Here is a 15,689-nt window from a genome sequence, read left to right as displayed (position 1 = left end):
TGCCTAACCGGCCGAATCGGTACCGCTCACTGACTAGCCAGAGGCGCTGTAAATTATTCCCGCGTGTCTGCGAAACCCCAGCGAAAACAAGGAATATTAACGAACAGTTAGCAGTGACCCTGGCTACAGTCAGCGAGCGGTATACGGTTTGGCCGGTTGGGTCAAAATCACGACAGGCAGACTCTATTCCAGGATGCGCGGCGCAAACGCAGTGAGTAGGAAAAAAAAAAAAAAAAAAAAAACCTCTCGGCCTTGGCGGAGGAGTACCATTACCAAAGTATAGTGCGCAAAAGTCGGGGGGGAGGGGGAGGGGAAGGGGGAGCCTGCGCGCTGCGGCATTTGGAGCTCCGTTTTCTTTGGTAGGCGGGAGATCAATGATTGCATCTACATGTTAGTCCCAGGATAATAACTTTAGCGAACGCTAGAGTTCACATCACGCGTTCAGCATCAAAAGCGTTAAAAAAGATGGTGACGCTGTGCTCTCTCAGGGTATAAAATTGTGCGATACAAACGTTATCGTACAGATGCCTTCAGCAATTAGTCACTTCGATTATGTTCTAAATTATTATGAAATGTCATTACAGGGGCCCAAAGTTTCAACATTTATACCTTCCGGTCGCCACGCTCTCCTACACAATAAGCTTCGGCGTACTTGTTGCTACAATGCATTTGCTAAATTTATGAGATGTCCAAAGTATCAACCTTCATTGCTAACATGACATAACAAGAAAGTTGGCCGAGGCATTGTTTCGTAATTTCGCTTAAGGCGAATTCGGCCGGTACGAAACACGACAGCGTTGCAGGAAAAAAATAGTATCCTGCGAAAATCAAGTTTTAAATACCTTATTACAAAAATTACAGAACCAAGTGCAATATATTGTATGCACGAAGCCCAGTACGATGGCATGTGGCTTCGTGCAAATAATATTTGCCATCAGCTTATAGATAAAAACGTGACTCCTTGTGGGAAGTTACATTTTAATTCTAGTTCAGTAATTATTAGATGCGGCGCATCTCTTGCTCTGAGGCATGTCCCTCCTGCGTCGTCGTCGGCGGCGGCGGCGTCCGTCCGCAGCCCTCCTCCGTTCGCCTCTCCCACAGCTGTGTGCAACACTCTCACTCCGGCGCATTAGCATAACGACAGCTGGCGCGCTTGGTTGGCGCGCGCTTCGCTGCGTTAACGCTGCGTTAACTGCTGCTCCGGTGTGCATGTGCGCGCATGCGCGACTCTCCTCATCCGTATGTGATGGAAGGCATCCTACGCGTTCACAATACGTTTCACGCGATGTAGAGAATCAACCCAATGGAAACGCCAATGAACCCCCAGATGCGCCGCATCACACCAGGGTTCCCTAGCGGGGAGATGGAGGCAATTTTTAACATGCAAATTTGGATATTTTCACGATGGGTGCCTCTGCTATACCCACACGCCACAATCAAATCACTCCTATTCACTTTCTCAAGATTCACGTCTACGTGCTCTCGCTTCCTTTTCCTCGGTGTCGCTGAAACGTGCATTTGAATGATTCCTCTGCCGCGGCACACTGAGGAACGCGCTTGTACAGGTATGGGAGATAAAATGGTACGCACATCCAACAAATGCTCCGACGGTGTACAACTTCCATGTATAAGGGAGGACACTCGCCAAAGGAGCATAATTGATCGTCTACAAACCATTGAAAACGACGCGATAGGGAGAAGTCACGAAACATACACGAAGCATTGTGTGGATTTGAGAAGAGCCGTAACAAGCCCAAGTTATTCTTCGAGTTTTTTTATACCAGTTTTTAAGGGCTTTTGTTTTCACCACAAGAACATACGGCTTCGATCATTTCTTAATTTCCCTCTATTGCTGTCGCTTTTTTTTTATAGACTTAACAGAATGGTCACCCATAACGTATCAACAGAACGGCGTTTCGTAAGTCCTTAAACGCTATTTCTAACTTATGGTTTCAGTGGTGCGTTCCGTAGTGGGCATTGAGAAACATCCTTTCCATGTTATCTGTGTTGTAACATTTACATCTGTGAGCGTTTTCCTTCTTACAAAAAATTCCCGCCCACCTATTCACCCACCCACCTACCCACCCATTCTACCTCTCTCTCTCTATCACACACACACACACACACACACACACACACACACACACACACACACACACACACACACACACACACACACACACACACACACACACACACACACACACACCCTTGAGTTATGTTGTCTTCTCCAAACTCCCAGCAGCAATGACTTTTGAAACGTTAATCATAAAGAGACAAATAAATTAGTTATATAACGCAATGTAACGTAGTCAGCAAATGAACGGAAGACCCATGTCTACGCCTGGGCGAAAATGATGAAAACAAAGCAAACATTCAACAGTTCAGCTCCGCATACTAAAAAAAAAAAATAACGCGCATTTACTGACACTTGTAATATGGCCAGTAACAAATGCAAACATTGAACATTAGGAAGCTGCTTCCTATGTCGGAACCCGAACATTAGGAAGCTGCTGAACATCGGAAGCTGAACATTGAACATTAGGAAGCTGCTGCCTTTGTCGCAACCAATCTTTTTTATTGCGTGTCTTTATGGCATGTTTTTCCGATGTCCTTCCTGCGAAAATACTGACAAGGTATTGGCAGTATTTTTAAATAAATAAATAAATAAATAAATAAATAAATAAATAAATAAATAAATAAATAAATAAATAAATAAATAAATAAATAAATAAATAAATAAATAAATAAATATTAAAAAAATAATTTGCTCTGGGACAACAGCGCACACGCACGGCTTGCGCTGTTGTCCTAGCGCTGATTCTATTTTTTACTCTAATCGCATAAAGGAAAACTAAGAAAATGAGATTAAACAACAAAAAATAGACACACAAGTAAAATACCAAAAACCGGGAGGGTGGCAGTGAGCGCACTGTACATAACGCTTCTATTGTAATTGTTTTTCTTCAAGTGCAGTGCAAAATGTCTCATCGTTGTGGCGAAAGAATATGTCGCGTAAATTTGCTTGCGAGGAAAACAAGAAGGGACTATCAGTAGTTTGTAAACGATGATAGGTATCCATTCCTCGTTCTTTGCTTATCCCCCCTCCCTCCGAGCACGAAAATTTCGGAGAGGAATCGAACACAAGCGAAACGGCTACATAAAAATATCCACATTATTCCTTGGCGGAATAAGTTATAACTACGTCTTGGGCGTTCGCTCAAGTTTCCAGAGAAAGTGTGTGAAAAGAGTTATTGATGTTGGAGTTAATACAACAAGCAAAGAAACGAACACATCAGCTTTTTTTTTTTTTTTTCGAGCGTTTACTTCAAATCGCCTATTCTGAAACTCAGTTGCAAAATACACGGCTTTCACCTCGGTAGAACTGCAAACATATCGGAGGAACAGCATGATGCTGCGACATGTCTTGCCGAATGTATCACTGAAGGGAATATAAAGAGCTTTACAAAGAGATCGAATACATATACATCCACAAGATCATTCTTAATTTTATAGGAGCAAGATGCCATCACCATGACTATCTAACACTAAACAAAACAAAATCAACGCTACAGGGGTGCAGAGTGTACGGCACTCGAGCAGAAAACTGTAGATGAAGAAAGGCTTTTGTAATGGGCGTCTATTCAGACTAAATACGAGCTAGGTTAATTAAGATGTATTATCGAACGTATAGAACAAAAAAAATTATTTTTTCGTCCAAGAGACGGAATGCAAGAAACACCCTCTGTAGATAACCTTCTCACAAACCGAGTAGATTTTCTCGCTGCCTTCAATTTTGCTCAACGGTGTTCAACTCTCTTAAAAGCCAAACAATTACTTCCCAAGAATAGGCTACTCTTTTTCAAAGTGCTGGCACAAATGACGATAGCTGCGTTAGTACTTTGTTGTTGTGATATGTATTTATTAAGCCTAACTACAATCCATGCCTTGATCCATGGTCATCGCCTGAGGGGAAGATGGGGTAGGGGGGGTTTGTACTTTGTTCCGTGCTCCGAAAGTCCGTCGGGCCATCCACGTACTAAAAACAAACGGAGGGGTTCAGTAACTTCGAATGTTTACAGACTTCATGGATCTGTCATGGCCACTCAACAATCACGCGCATTTATCCGAGGCCTGGGCAATATTGCAGTGAACGGGGATTATACTATTATATTTAGCACTGACGAAGACGCCCGAAACGGTGTGAGGTCATTTGGTGCCTATTTTACCACAGCATATTTCTGACGCAGGCCTGGACGGAAGATGTGATTCGGTCTTCAATACAGAATTCATAAGAGGGTCGAGTTAAAAACGTACCCGCGCATTGCCGCAACTCTTTTCTTGCTCAATGGGACAACCGGCTGCATGCATTTCACCAACTTTGAAACATGGGCTTACGGTATCCAATTCGCGCCTGCGGTTTAAATATATTTTTACGTCATGAATTGCAGTAATACGTCGTGCACCTTTTTGATTTACAATAAGAAAAAACGCATTGCCGCCTAACATAACTGGAATATTCCTAGTGTTACAATATCAACAGCACATAATGAAAGGCGAACATGAACTCATATGGACGTGAACAGACACACACAAAACAAGGATTTTGGTTCGGAGGTAAACAGGCATGGGTGTGGTAGGCTTATAAGTTAGCAAGATTGTAGCAACAGTTCATTTTCCGCGCCGATATTGTGACTTAAACAACGGAATATTTTATTATGTCCGTTCAGATGCACATTTTTCTGCTAGAGTTTAATTCTTCACTCGTGGTACGTATATCTATAGTTAACTGTATGTGCACAATACCTTCGAGTAAAATGAGTAATCTGGGCTCTACCCGGGCGCGTATACAAAGCGCCGCTTAGAGACCACGGTTGCTTGGCTCGCATAACACAATCGCGACCCGAGCACACCAGTTAGAATCAAAAACCCGTAAACGAGTAACAGCCGTTCTTCTGAAAGATCCAATTCGGTCACGTAATTGGTTTAGCCCTAGCCCGACTCTTTTCGTGAATTTGTCAGAAAGTGCGTCGGTTCGTAAAGTTGTATCTTAAAACCTAAAACACTTCTGCACTTCTTGGAAACGGGCTTAAAGAGAAAGGAAAAGCGTTAAAGATTTGAAAATACAAACGCATCCCTTTGCCACGATGGAACACAACCCAACCGGGCGGTAAGAACATCAGGACCGCTTGGAAAGGCGATTGTCGCGTCTTCGCTCGGCGAAAGCGTCTCAGTCAATAAAGCAGACCGAATTACGCGCAGGTGCATTTACACGGCAGGAGCTTGTCTGCTTGTGTAAAGCTCTTATACAAACGTTGACGAGGTGTACATTCTGGCCGATTTGCGGAAGCCGTCCTTATGCCAGCCAGACGTTAAAGTTTTGTGTGCCTGCATTCTTATTGTCGGTGCCACGCCGCAGCCTGCAGGCCGCTATCTTTCTCCCGAACACATGCTTGGAATCGGTAAGTTCGTGTTTCTCACACAGAACACATTAAGTCTCAGATTACAAGATTATCCACACGAGGTTTGTGCTTCTTGGGCCCAATAATACGCCGCAAAACCATGTTTTCAAGAGACTCCATTCAAGAGACCCAGCAGGCATTTTCTTTTATTGTTTCATCTTTTCTGTAAAAACCACCCATTGGTTCGAAGTCTTTTTTTTTTTTTTTTTTTGAAGCGCCTAATGATTTTCACCTTGTCATTGCTCGCATACGGTAAAAAATGAGTTCGATTTTCTGCCTATAAAGCCTAAGTTACTGCAATAACTTTGCAGCAAGACAGTTGAGGTTGTGTTTCAATTCCGACCGCTTCATTGCGGAGTCAGAGCTTTGCCGGAAAGGTCATAAAACCAAATGATAAAGGAAGACATTATTCAACGACATCCCCTTCCCGAGATATTTACACTTGATACGTTACTTCAAAAAGTAACGACAGGTGAGCTTCTTGGTATGGTGACATATTAAAACAGAAGCGCGAAAGTCAGTTGACAGTCAGCACTAGTCCAGTGGAGCTCTGCCATTCGTCTTGTGTTCTTTCACGCTCCTTTTTCAATATGATATAGGTATTATCTATACGGAAGCGGATGAGCTATCGTTGGAGAAAGCGGACTGTAGCGCGACGTCCGCTTCCTTCAGCGATGTCGCCAACGGAGGCGTGCAGCATTGTACAATTTCACATCCGAAGAGCTAGTGTAGCTGCCTCGGACTGAAGTTACATTGAATCGTTAGCAAGCGCAACGTTGCGAATTCCGCCAAGCGCAGATAGAAACGCTTATAACCTAAATGGAGGCGCAGGACACGTGCCTACACGAATGGTGTCAACATGCTGTGCGCGCGCGACAACCATTGGACTGTAGGGCGCAGTAGTTATTCGTCCCGGTTCTCCACGTTTGAGCGTAGTTCTTCGAGAAGTGCCGCCCGTAGTCAGTTGCTTCCTGAGGAGCAATATATGGTCGCCAAGGGCTTCAACCTCGAGTTTCGTTCGTTTACTGCATATGTTGCTTCTCAGGAGTGGCGCAAGTTCTGGGGCCTGGCCAGGGGCATTTCTCGGGGTTCGCACGCAGCGCGGATCGCTCGCGGGCAGCACGTACCGGGTCGGACCCACGGGTACCAGGGCGTGGGTTTGGCGAGCAGGCCGGGCTCCCAGCAGAGCAGCGGGGGCTGGCGCTTGGGCTCGCTGCGGCTGAGGATGCTGGAGATGGAGAACGGGTTGGCCGACTTGGCCGCCTTGGACTCCGTGGTGAGCGCCATGCTGCCGCCGGCTCGCTGCTGGCTTCGCGCGGCCCGCAGCAGCTGTGCTGGCAGCCTCGGGGCCTCGGATCTCGGCGGCGGTAGCCGCGAGCCGTGCGGTCGCGCGCGCGGTCTCGAGCCCGAGGGGCGGCGCTCCGGGACTCCGCCCTCGGCGCCGCCCGCGAGGCGGGGCCCGCCCTTCCCCCCTTCTTGCGCGAGGAAAGCGGCTATTAATATTGATACAAATTGCGGGCACCGTGGGCGAGAGCGGCATGTTTTGGAGGCGGCAGCCATTTGTCTCCGGCGGACGAGGCGCGCTTAATTGGCGACAAATTAACCTGGACTGTTCCGGGACCGGCGTGCGCGGCCGCAGATTCCTGCCGCGGATATTACTCGGGAGGGGGGAGCTGGATGCCGTTGCAGCCAAATCCGATTAGCCCGGATTAGAGGCGGGGAAACGGCAGAAAATTGGATCGGGGCTCGCGAGCGCGCACGCAGCCTTCATGCAAGCCAAATGAGCCGCCGCCGCTGCTGCCGCCGTGCGTCACAAGGACGAGAAGCGTGCGTTCCGCCACGCTCGCCGCAGCACCAAGGGCCACCGTGAAGCCGCCGTTTTGGCGGCCACCGCGCCGCAAGCGACGACTTGGACAGCAATTCTGTCGCAATCCAGCGGCCTCGACGAGCGGTGTGAACGCGCGGCCAGGTTGCCGCTGGCGCAAGGCTCACTGGCCGCCGGTCGGCGCACCCTGCTGCAGTGCCGCCCCGCTGCTGTGCAGACGATGGCGGACAGCTTCCCCTGCGCTCCATTAGAAACCCGAGAGCGCTGAGAGGGAGCGCCCTAATTCGCAGCCGCACCGGAGAGTGTGGCCGGAAGGAAACGCCGTTGTCCACACGGGGAGGAAAAAAAAAAAAAAAAGAAAGAGAAAAAGGCAGACGGTGATGCCGAAAGTGTGCGGTTAACAGCTGTTGAGCGCCACGAGTAACGAAAGCACAAGCTGCCGTTTACTGGAGGTCTCTATCTTGTGAGCTAGGTCGCGACTCGAATGAAGATCGAATGGGAGAAACTAGGGTTTGAGAATTTAAAGGTTTAATTATAGAGAAAAACTGAGGTTACAATGGATCAGGACAGAGGAGCACGGGGAGGAAACGTCTGACGCAATATGCGCCCCTGCTCCAGCCGGGCGCAAGTCTGGACGACTGCGATCACCGCGGGCTTTCGCGCTTCCCGTAATGGAGGCCGCAATCCCCCCACCCGAACAACGCCCCTCTGTTCAGGTACATAATCTGGCGGCATTTGTTTCGCAGTGTTGACGCGCACTGTGCAGCGACGATATGTACGCTTCCATCCCTCGAATAGTGCAGAAATTACTTAGGCGAAAAACCAACACTCTGGAGACCACTGAAATCGCTGGAAAAGCAGATGGTAGAAAAAACGTACATATGAACGCCGGTAGCATCGCTTCCGGATTGACTCTTGTAGTATTTCACCAGTGTTAAAAAAAGCAGCAACTCGAGAAAAATCTCGGCACAATAACGTCGCAACACATCAACTAACACACGTGGCTGGCGTATCGGAGCGTTTAAAGCCTGCGAATTCGAGACCTTAACGGGACACTGTAATATATATAGTACAGCTATTCAGGTTGTATAGTTCTTTATAAGTTAAAAGTCAAGAACGTGTGTGCTAAGTTATGAGTTTTTGCACTCGATTTACAATAGGCATGTGTTCGCGAGAAAAGTGCCTTCAAAAACGCCGGTTCCCACGCACCGTCCTTCTATCTGAACTCGTGACGTGAGCTGTGACGAGTCTGACGACACACTCACACGTTCGCACGGCGCCAAGGATTGCGATCACGCTTAAGCTTGCACATGTCTTTGACCAAAGTCTCTAGGACATGCGAAAAGTTGGTAGGCCACAAAAAATTCAAAACTAGTATATACCTCTCTAGTAAAGCTGAAACGTTTATGCCCGAAAGCTGCGAAAACCCCCCTCCCCCCCCCCCCCTTTTTTTTTTCTTACCGTCACACTTGTTACCTCTCGATTTGAATTCTTCGTGGCCCAGAAACTTTTGACGTGGCCTAGACGATTGGAAAAGACTGCTTTATTAACTGCGTACGAATAAGTATAGTCTACGTCAGTGGTTCTCAGCCAAGTCTGCCCCGAGGACCCCTTTCGGGATTACGAATGTGGTGGGGGACCCCACGATTGCCATGATTCCAAACAATTTGTACTTGCAGCTTTCGTCGCCCACACACTTATCCGATGCCCGCCTTTTCTGTTTGACGTTAATGACGATGCGCCTCATAATGGTAAAAAATTCGCTCTTAAATCTAAAAGTCTTGCAAAGACCGATATGCTGCCTTTCATGTGTCTGTTTTTTTTTCTCTGAGAGCTGGGGTGTTGTGCACAAAGAAGGTGTTAAAATATGCACTACACGAAGAAACTAAGCGTACATGTAATGCGGCGAAGCCACGTTTTTGCACTGCAAGAAAGTGCCGGCAAAATCGAGAAAAGAGTGGCGGGTGGAAAAGTTTTGAGGGAAGCTCGCGGACCCCTTAAATGTTCTCGCGGACCCGCTGAGGTCCGCGGAACCCCATTTGAGAACCACTGGTCTACGTTAACGCCAAGACATGTGAAAATCAGTGTTTTCGTCAACACTGAGACAACACGAAACACCACTGAAACACCATTGCAAGTCTGTTGCGCCCACAGCGAAGGACGCAGGATGTTCTCTCTCCTTCCGCGTTCCACAAACAAATTACGGCTGCATGCACGCCCGCTGGACCGCCAGATAAAAGTATACAGAAGTTCAACAACAGAGAAGAACCAGAAATGAGAATTCGACGAATTCGCTTCAGTGCCCCTTTAAGTCCCGCTGTGAGGAAAGTGCGGACGCTGGTTTCGCAAATTTTTAAGCACGAAATATTTGCGTAACATGAAAACATAACTCAAGATGTCAATGTCGCCTGCTTCAACGGGTCTGGCAGGTCATGGCTAAACTAATTAAACAGACGTTTTGCATTAAGATTCCGTAGAATTGACCGTTGCGTGTTTTTACTCATAAAAAGAAAAAAAAAAATCACGCAAAAAACAGAGCCGCGTGCAATGCACATTTTTACAGCCACAAAATCCCCTTTATTAGAAATCTTCCGGTTTAAACACACTGTATTTCATTCGAATCGCCGACGTGGTTATCCAAGGAGTAGGCGTTTGCTTTGCTTAGCTCAATTTCTGCAGGCGCACCGGAGTTGGGCTCGCGCTAAAGCTTTGCTATAATGAGGGAGAAAACAAAGCAGCAAAAAAGGATGCAGAAAAGATGCGTTAGGGCAGCGCGCCGTATCCTTTGGCCATGAATTTTTTCGGTGCATGGTGTTCTCTTACCAACTTCACCAAACAAACCATACTAACAACTTTTAATCAAAGATTGGAATGACGGGAGCAGCTCCATACAAGCGCAAACTAACTAACAAATAAACAAACAAACAAACAAACAAACAAACAAACTAACTAACTAACTAACTAACTAACTAACTAACTAAATAAATAAACAAATAAATAAATAAACGAGTGGTGAGCAGCAAAGGTACTATCGCGTGTATCGTCGGCGAGTAGGAACAGTCAGTCGTATTGTAAGCAGCGCTTTGGCGTCGCGATCTCGGCCGGAATGCTTTTGTACATGTATTTTGAATATGAGCAGTCAGTCATCTTAGAACCACATTGTAAAGAGAGGAAATGCTTCGTTAAAACACTGACGACCCTCCCGTTTAGCGACCACGACGGTCAAAACGCGGAGCTTTCTTGCGTGCGATTCCATGGCGAAGGGCCAAAGTCAAAGCAAGAATGAACGCAGTGGAGGGATCGATGAGGGTAGTGCTTAATCGCTAAGTGGATGAAGACACGCATTAAAGAGATTGCTTGTATTGAACCGAGAAGTTTTCATGATTTACACGTTTGCACTTGCATCGACGACTTTAAACTTGCACGGTATGGCCTTGTGATCGCTGTGGTGGACGGTTAGAGGTTCTGCCATCGTGACGCGACAGAGCTTCTTTGCAAACTTGAGATGTATGCAGGAACGGTCCTGCGTCGTTTCTTTCGGTAGCGTCTGCATCTTGAGCGTGTAGTTCTCTTGATTTGATTGATTGTAGGGTTTAATGCGCCGACGCAACGCAGGCGATGAGGCGCGCCGTAGGGGAGGGCTCCGGATTATTCTCCACCATCTGGGGACCTTTATCGTGCGCCGAAATCTCGTACACACGGGCGTTTTTGCTTTTTGCCTCCATCAGAAAAGCGGCCACCGCGAGCGGGAATCGAACCCGCGTCCTCGGTCTCAGCAGCACAACGCCTCAGCCACTGAGCCACCGCGGCAGGTCTTGTAGTTCTCTTCATTAAGCTCTCGATCCACTTTCCGCTTGGTTTCGAAACGTCAACGTTAAAAAGACACCACAGATGAGGATCGGCGTTTTGTCCATCCGGGTTCACGTCATCACTGACACCAAGAAAGCTTCGCTTTAAAATTGCGATCCGTGTCGGCCGTGTCGGGCGTCGTCTTCATAACGCGAGGAACCCATGTTCGATTCCGAACACGGGGAGCGTTTTCTCCTTGAGGCGCTTGCATAAAGTTCGCTTTCCTGTAGAACGTTTTGCGTGCGACGGACGCCATCAGTGAGGCACAGAGAGCCTCGCTAAAAAAAAAAAAAAAAACACGGGTAAATTTAAACCAGTCTCAAAGCATGTGCTAAAGGAGAAAGCAGTTGTCATTTTAATCAGTACTGGCTTATCACTTTGGGATGTGACGACAAAGATCAAACTCCTCCAGACCAATGCAGTCTGACTGGTCCTACAAAGTGTACTAGTCTAAATCGAACAATTGTGATCTGTAAAACGTTAACAGGACCCTTCAGCACTATTTTCAAGTTTTTGTTTCTAAATCTGAAGTGCCTTGAGAACGTAGTCAACAAGCGCATGAAGTACTTAAAATAGGGGGTCACAAAGTACTTCAGCGAGAAATTTATTTATTTACTTACTTTTGTATTTTATTTATTCTTTATTTTTATTTATTTATTTATTTATTTATTTATTTATTTATTTATTTATTTATTTATTTAGAAAACTGCAGGCCAATTCGTTTGCCTTGGCAGGAGAGGGAATTACATGAATATTGAACGACAGTATTCCCCCCAAAAAAGGATCAGAGTGAACTACGACAGCACAATGGGCAGACATAGTGTTAAAACAAAAAACAGAAAATAGAAACAGCGTCAAAACTGAATAACACAAGACGGCAAAAATAATAAACTACAAAACAAAACGCTCAAACCCCAACATAATAAAACCAAGGAACCGACCAATAAAACTTAACAAAAAAATTTGCCGCATATCTGCTCCTTTCTTCGCAAATGTCGACAAAAGACGATAATCTTTGTCGACATTTGCCAAGTAAATGCCTCCCTTCGCCTTCCCCGCTCACCTCTCATGTTGTCCCTCTTGCGTTGCGCTCCTCCCTAGGTAAACACCCTAAAGGTTTGCTCACGTCAATTTAAATTTACCGCATTGCACTGCTCCAGGCCGGGTGCCTCGATGCCAGCGCTGCCGTATACGGCGGAGACGCGCGTGAATTGAGGCGCCCTACTTCAACGCATCGTACGCTAAAAACGGAACACTTGAAGTGGCATTTTTAGGTAAGAAAACACAATTTTCGAACAGCTGACACGCAGATTCCCCCCCCCCCTCCCCCTTGATAGATTACTGGTGTTACCCCTAGGTATTTATATTTATCAACCTCTTGAGTAGTGCTGCCGTTAAGGTGGTAAGTGAAAATGCTCGGACATTTTTTTCTTGTCGCACGCAGGACAGTTTTTCCCCTTTTCTGCACCATGCCCCAGTTCATACAGGGCCAGTCATGAATTGTCACAACAGATAGTTGCCTGTAAAGAAGCATGGTCAACATCATCTGGTATAACTTCTGATAAATCATTACTATAAATTAGAAACAACAAGGATCCTAATACATTGCCATGTGGGATTCCGAAGGTGACAAGGAGCATACTAGAAAAAAAAAAAAACATTTTGCACTTGTACAAATTGTTTTCTGTTTTAAGGTATGCGGAAATCCACCTAATAATGTAGTGAGGAAGCCCAATGCTCTCCAGCTTGTATAATATTTTGCCATGCGATACCTTGTCGAAGGCCTTGCAAAAATCCATAAACAAAAAAATGAAGGAAGCTCACAGTAAAGCGCAAGACTTGAAGGTAACGAAGCTGTACGCAACTTTCACGACCATCCCGAAGGTTTAAGTCCACGATTGCAGACGACTTGCTTCTTCTTTGCTGCCGCAACGACCTTTACTCCATAATTGTTGCTATAAGTGTGAACTTCTTTTATTTTTTTGGTAGTGATAATCATTGGACATCACCTTGTGGGCGCGTACGTTGTGACGTGTTTTTCTCGTTCCGAGCTAGTGTTGCCGCAGTTACGGCGAACGCTGGAGTATTTCTCGTTTCGAGCAAGTGTTTGCACGATTACGGGGACCACTGGAGTTTTTTTTGTTTTTTTTAGCCAATCTTGGCCAATCTCGATTAGTGGGTATGCTAGGCTTGACAAACGTTCCCCGGGAACGCTGGGCGGTCGCCGCGAAGCCCGCACACCCGAGCGCTCGGCATTTTCTTGGTTATTTTAACTGCCGGGCAGTCGCCCCTATAGGCACGTGCTCACGTGCGGGACGTCGGCGATTTCTTGGTATTTTTAACTGCGGACGCGAAAAATTACCATTTGCTAAACAGCTTCGCTGGTAAAACATTCCCTTGGCCAGCCGTGTCAAGAACACTGAACAAATCATGTAATGTGGTTATTAGTTGGGTAACAGTTGACATACCTTACCTAAACCAGTGTTGGTAAACCGACAACGCCTGAAAATCCCGCATGTACTTAGCAATCACATGCTCTAGCATCTTGCAGCATTGGCTGGTCATTGAAACCGGGCGGTATACGCCTCGAGCGCTGCCTGTAGGGGCGCCACTGAAATCCCCCTAGCGGCCCGTTTCGAAAGCATACGCGGGAGTCGCCGGCCCGCTCACCACTGTCGCTGTTGCTTTTGAGGCACGTTCGCGACCGATATTTTCGGTTTGTATGCGTTGGAAATACATATTTATGCGGAGCAATCACTCTGTTCACAAATGTGGTGTATTTACGAGAGTGGAAATGCTTCTGACGCGATCTTTCGTACATTTTGTCCGCATAAGCGCCAGGTGTGTGTCTACAGCCCGGCGTCGCGAAACTAGCCTATGCATGGAGCTGATTGTAATTCCACTGCCCTGAAATTTACTAACAGTACCACCGTAAGCAGCGTTCGTTCAGATGCTCATGCTACGGCTATCGCTACGATGTAAATCGGTTTCGTGTGTTTTCATAATCTAGCGGAGCACTCATACCTGACAGCCCGCCAGTAACGCTTCATATCTCGGATATTGACCACTATACCCTGAACAAGCCAATGCGGCATAAATTTCAAGGACATTCTACGCACTAAGTACGATGGATAATACAAAATTACATCCGGGAGTCAGCACAAATAATTTACGGCTGGGTCATCTTGTCGCGAGGTGAACTTTCCCAAACAGTCATCGGTTACATATATCCCCCGCTTGTATCCGAGGTCGTGACTAAATGCTTCTCCGAAACATCAAATGACACAGGGAGCCTGCAGAATTTAGCACAAAAGCGAAATCAGAGGGCCTTATCAGATACCACACTCTTCCAACGACACCTTTAATCGCTTGGAAACTTCCGTACTGTATGCTTCAAAAGATGTGTCCGCCGAGTAATCAGCTGTTTGCTAAAGTCGAAAAACAAAAGTGAACGCGCAGCTTGTGTGTGTGTGATTACTAAAACGGTCATTCCTTGATTTCGCTCCGCATTTGTACACAACGACAGTTAAGCCCCCCCCCCCCCCCCCCCTGTCTTGGAAAATATCAGTGCATTTCACATCTAGTTGGTCCAGTGAGTTCAACCTTGCTTAAGGTAAGACGAACGTCTCTAGGATTTCCGAAGCTGTAGCTGGGTTTTTTTCATTCCCGCACGAGCTATTACATTGCTTCCGGACTTGGTAGACCATTTATTTTTCCGTGGTTTCCTTAACTCTCTTTGGTCCATGCTATCAGGCGGGAGTGGGACCATATTTAACGACCCATAGACTCGGAATATACTTAACATTATCGAGTGGCTTCTATTTCTATAAGGGCACAAGCTATTGTCAGGTATTAGGTAATCACCTCCCCGAATGATATTTTCCTACGACGTATACATTCAAAACAAGGCCGAATTCGTTGTCCGCGCTGCAAAACAATACCAACCTCTCACTGTGCCAATATTAGGACTAAACGAAGCGTCAATAGAATTCACTTGCGCCTGAGATATTCGGAGGTGACAGTGGTAATATGCCGCTGCCGTCGCCGACGGCCGTAAGGGCGGTGAAGAAGCGCGCAGTATACCGCGTTCCCGGTTAGCTCTTGTTGGCGTTGGAGCCCTCTAATCAGGACGCAGCTGTTTTTTGAAGTGCTCTAAACGTACTATTTGCTTACAGACATCACCATAACAAGATGTTCAGTGCGCGGAAAGGCGAAAAGAAGCGAAAGAAAACCAAAACACTGCATGAGCCGCTATCAGGTGCGCAGCGGACATCCCGTAAGCGCCGCGGAGAAGCGGCGGCAGGCGGCGCAGCGATCACGAAGTTCGAGGCGTATAGTCATCAGGCAGAGGGCGGATGTATCGGTATACACGTGCCTTACGCCAATCATCTGGAATTCCGCCCGTTGCCAAAATTTCCCCTCAACGCCTATCAGATAAATTAGAAACTTGCTCAAAAGATTTTTCCCTCTTTCCAGGTCTTGGCGTTGTTTGAGCGCTCGAATGATGACTACTCTCTTTCCGGGTTTGGCGTTGCTTACGTGTTCGAATGACG

The 15,689-nt window shown here is 46.7% G+C and overlaps 1 protein-coding gene across 1 annotated transcript in view; it reads right to left on the bottom strand.

Annotated features, from left to right (window-relative positions):
• Positions 1–6,814, bottom strand: part of LOC144173226 (uncharacterized) — an 85,273-nt gene extending 78,459 nt beyond the window's left edge. Inside the window, exon 1 of the mRNA XM_077701725.1 lies at positions 6,590–6,814. Coding sequence (XP_077557851.1) covers positions 6,590–6,749 — 160 coding nt within the window. The 5' untranslated portion in view covers positions 6,750–6,814. The remainder of the gene's footprint in view (positions 1–6,589) is intronic.
• Between the last annotated feature and the right edge of the window lie 8,875 nt (positions 6,815–15,689).

This window comes from Haemaphysalis longicornis, unplaced genomic scaffold (assembly GCF_048455015.1).
Source record: "Haemaphysalis longicornis isolate Haplotype H1 unplaced genomic scaffold, Haemaphysalis longicornis Haplotype H1 scaffold_1, whole genome shotgun sequence".
Classification (NCBI taxonomy): domain Eukaryota; kingdom Metazoa; phylum Arthropoda; class Arachnida; order Ixodida; family Ixodidae; genus Haemaphysalis; species Haemaphysalis longicornis.
This window is presented reverse-complemented; position numbering and strand designations above follow the sequence as displayed.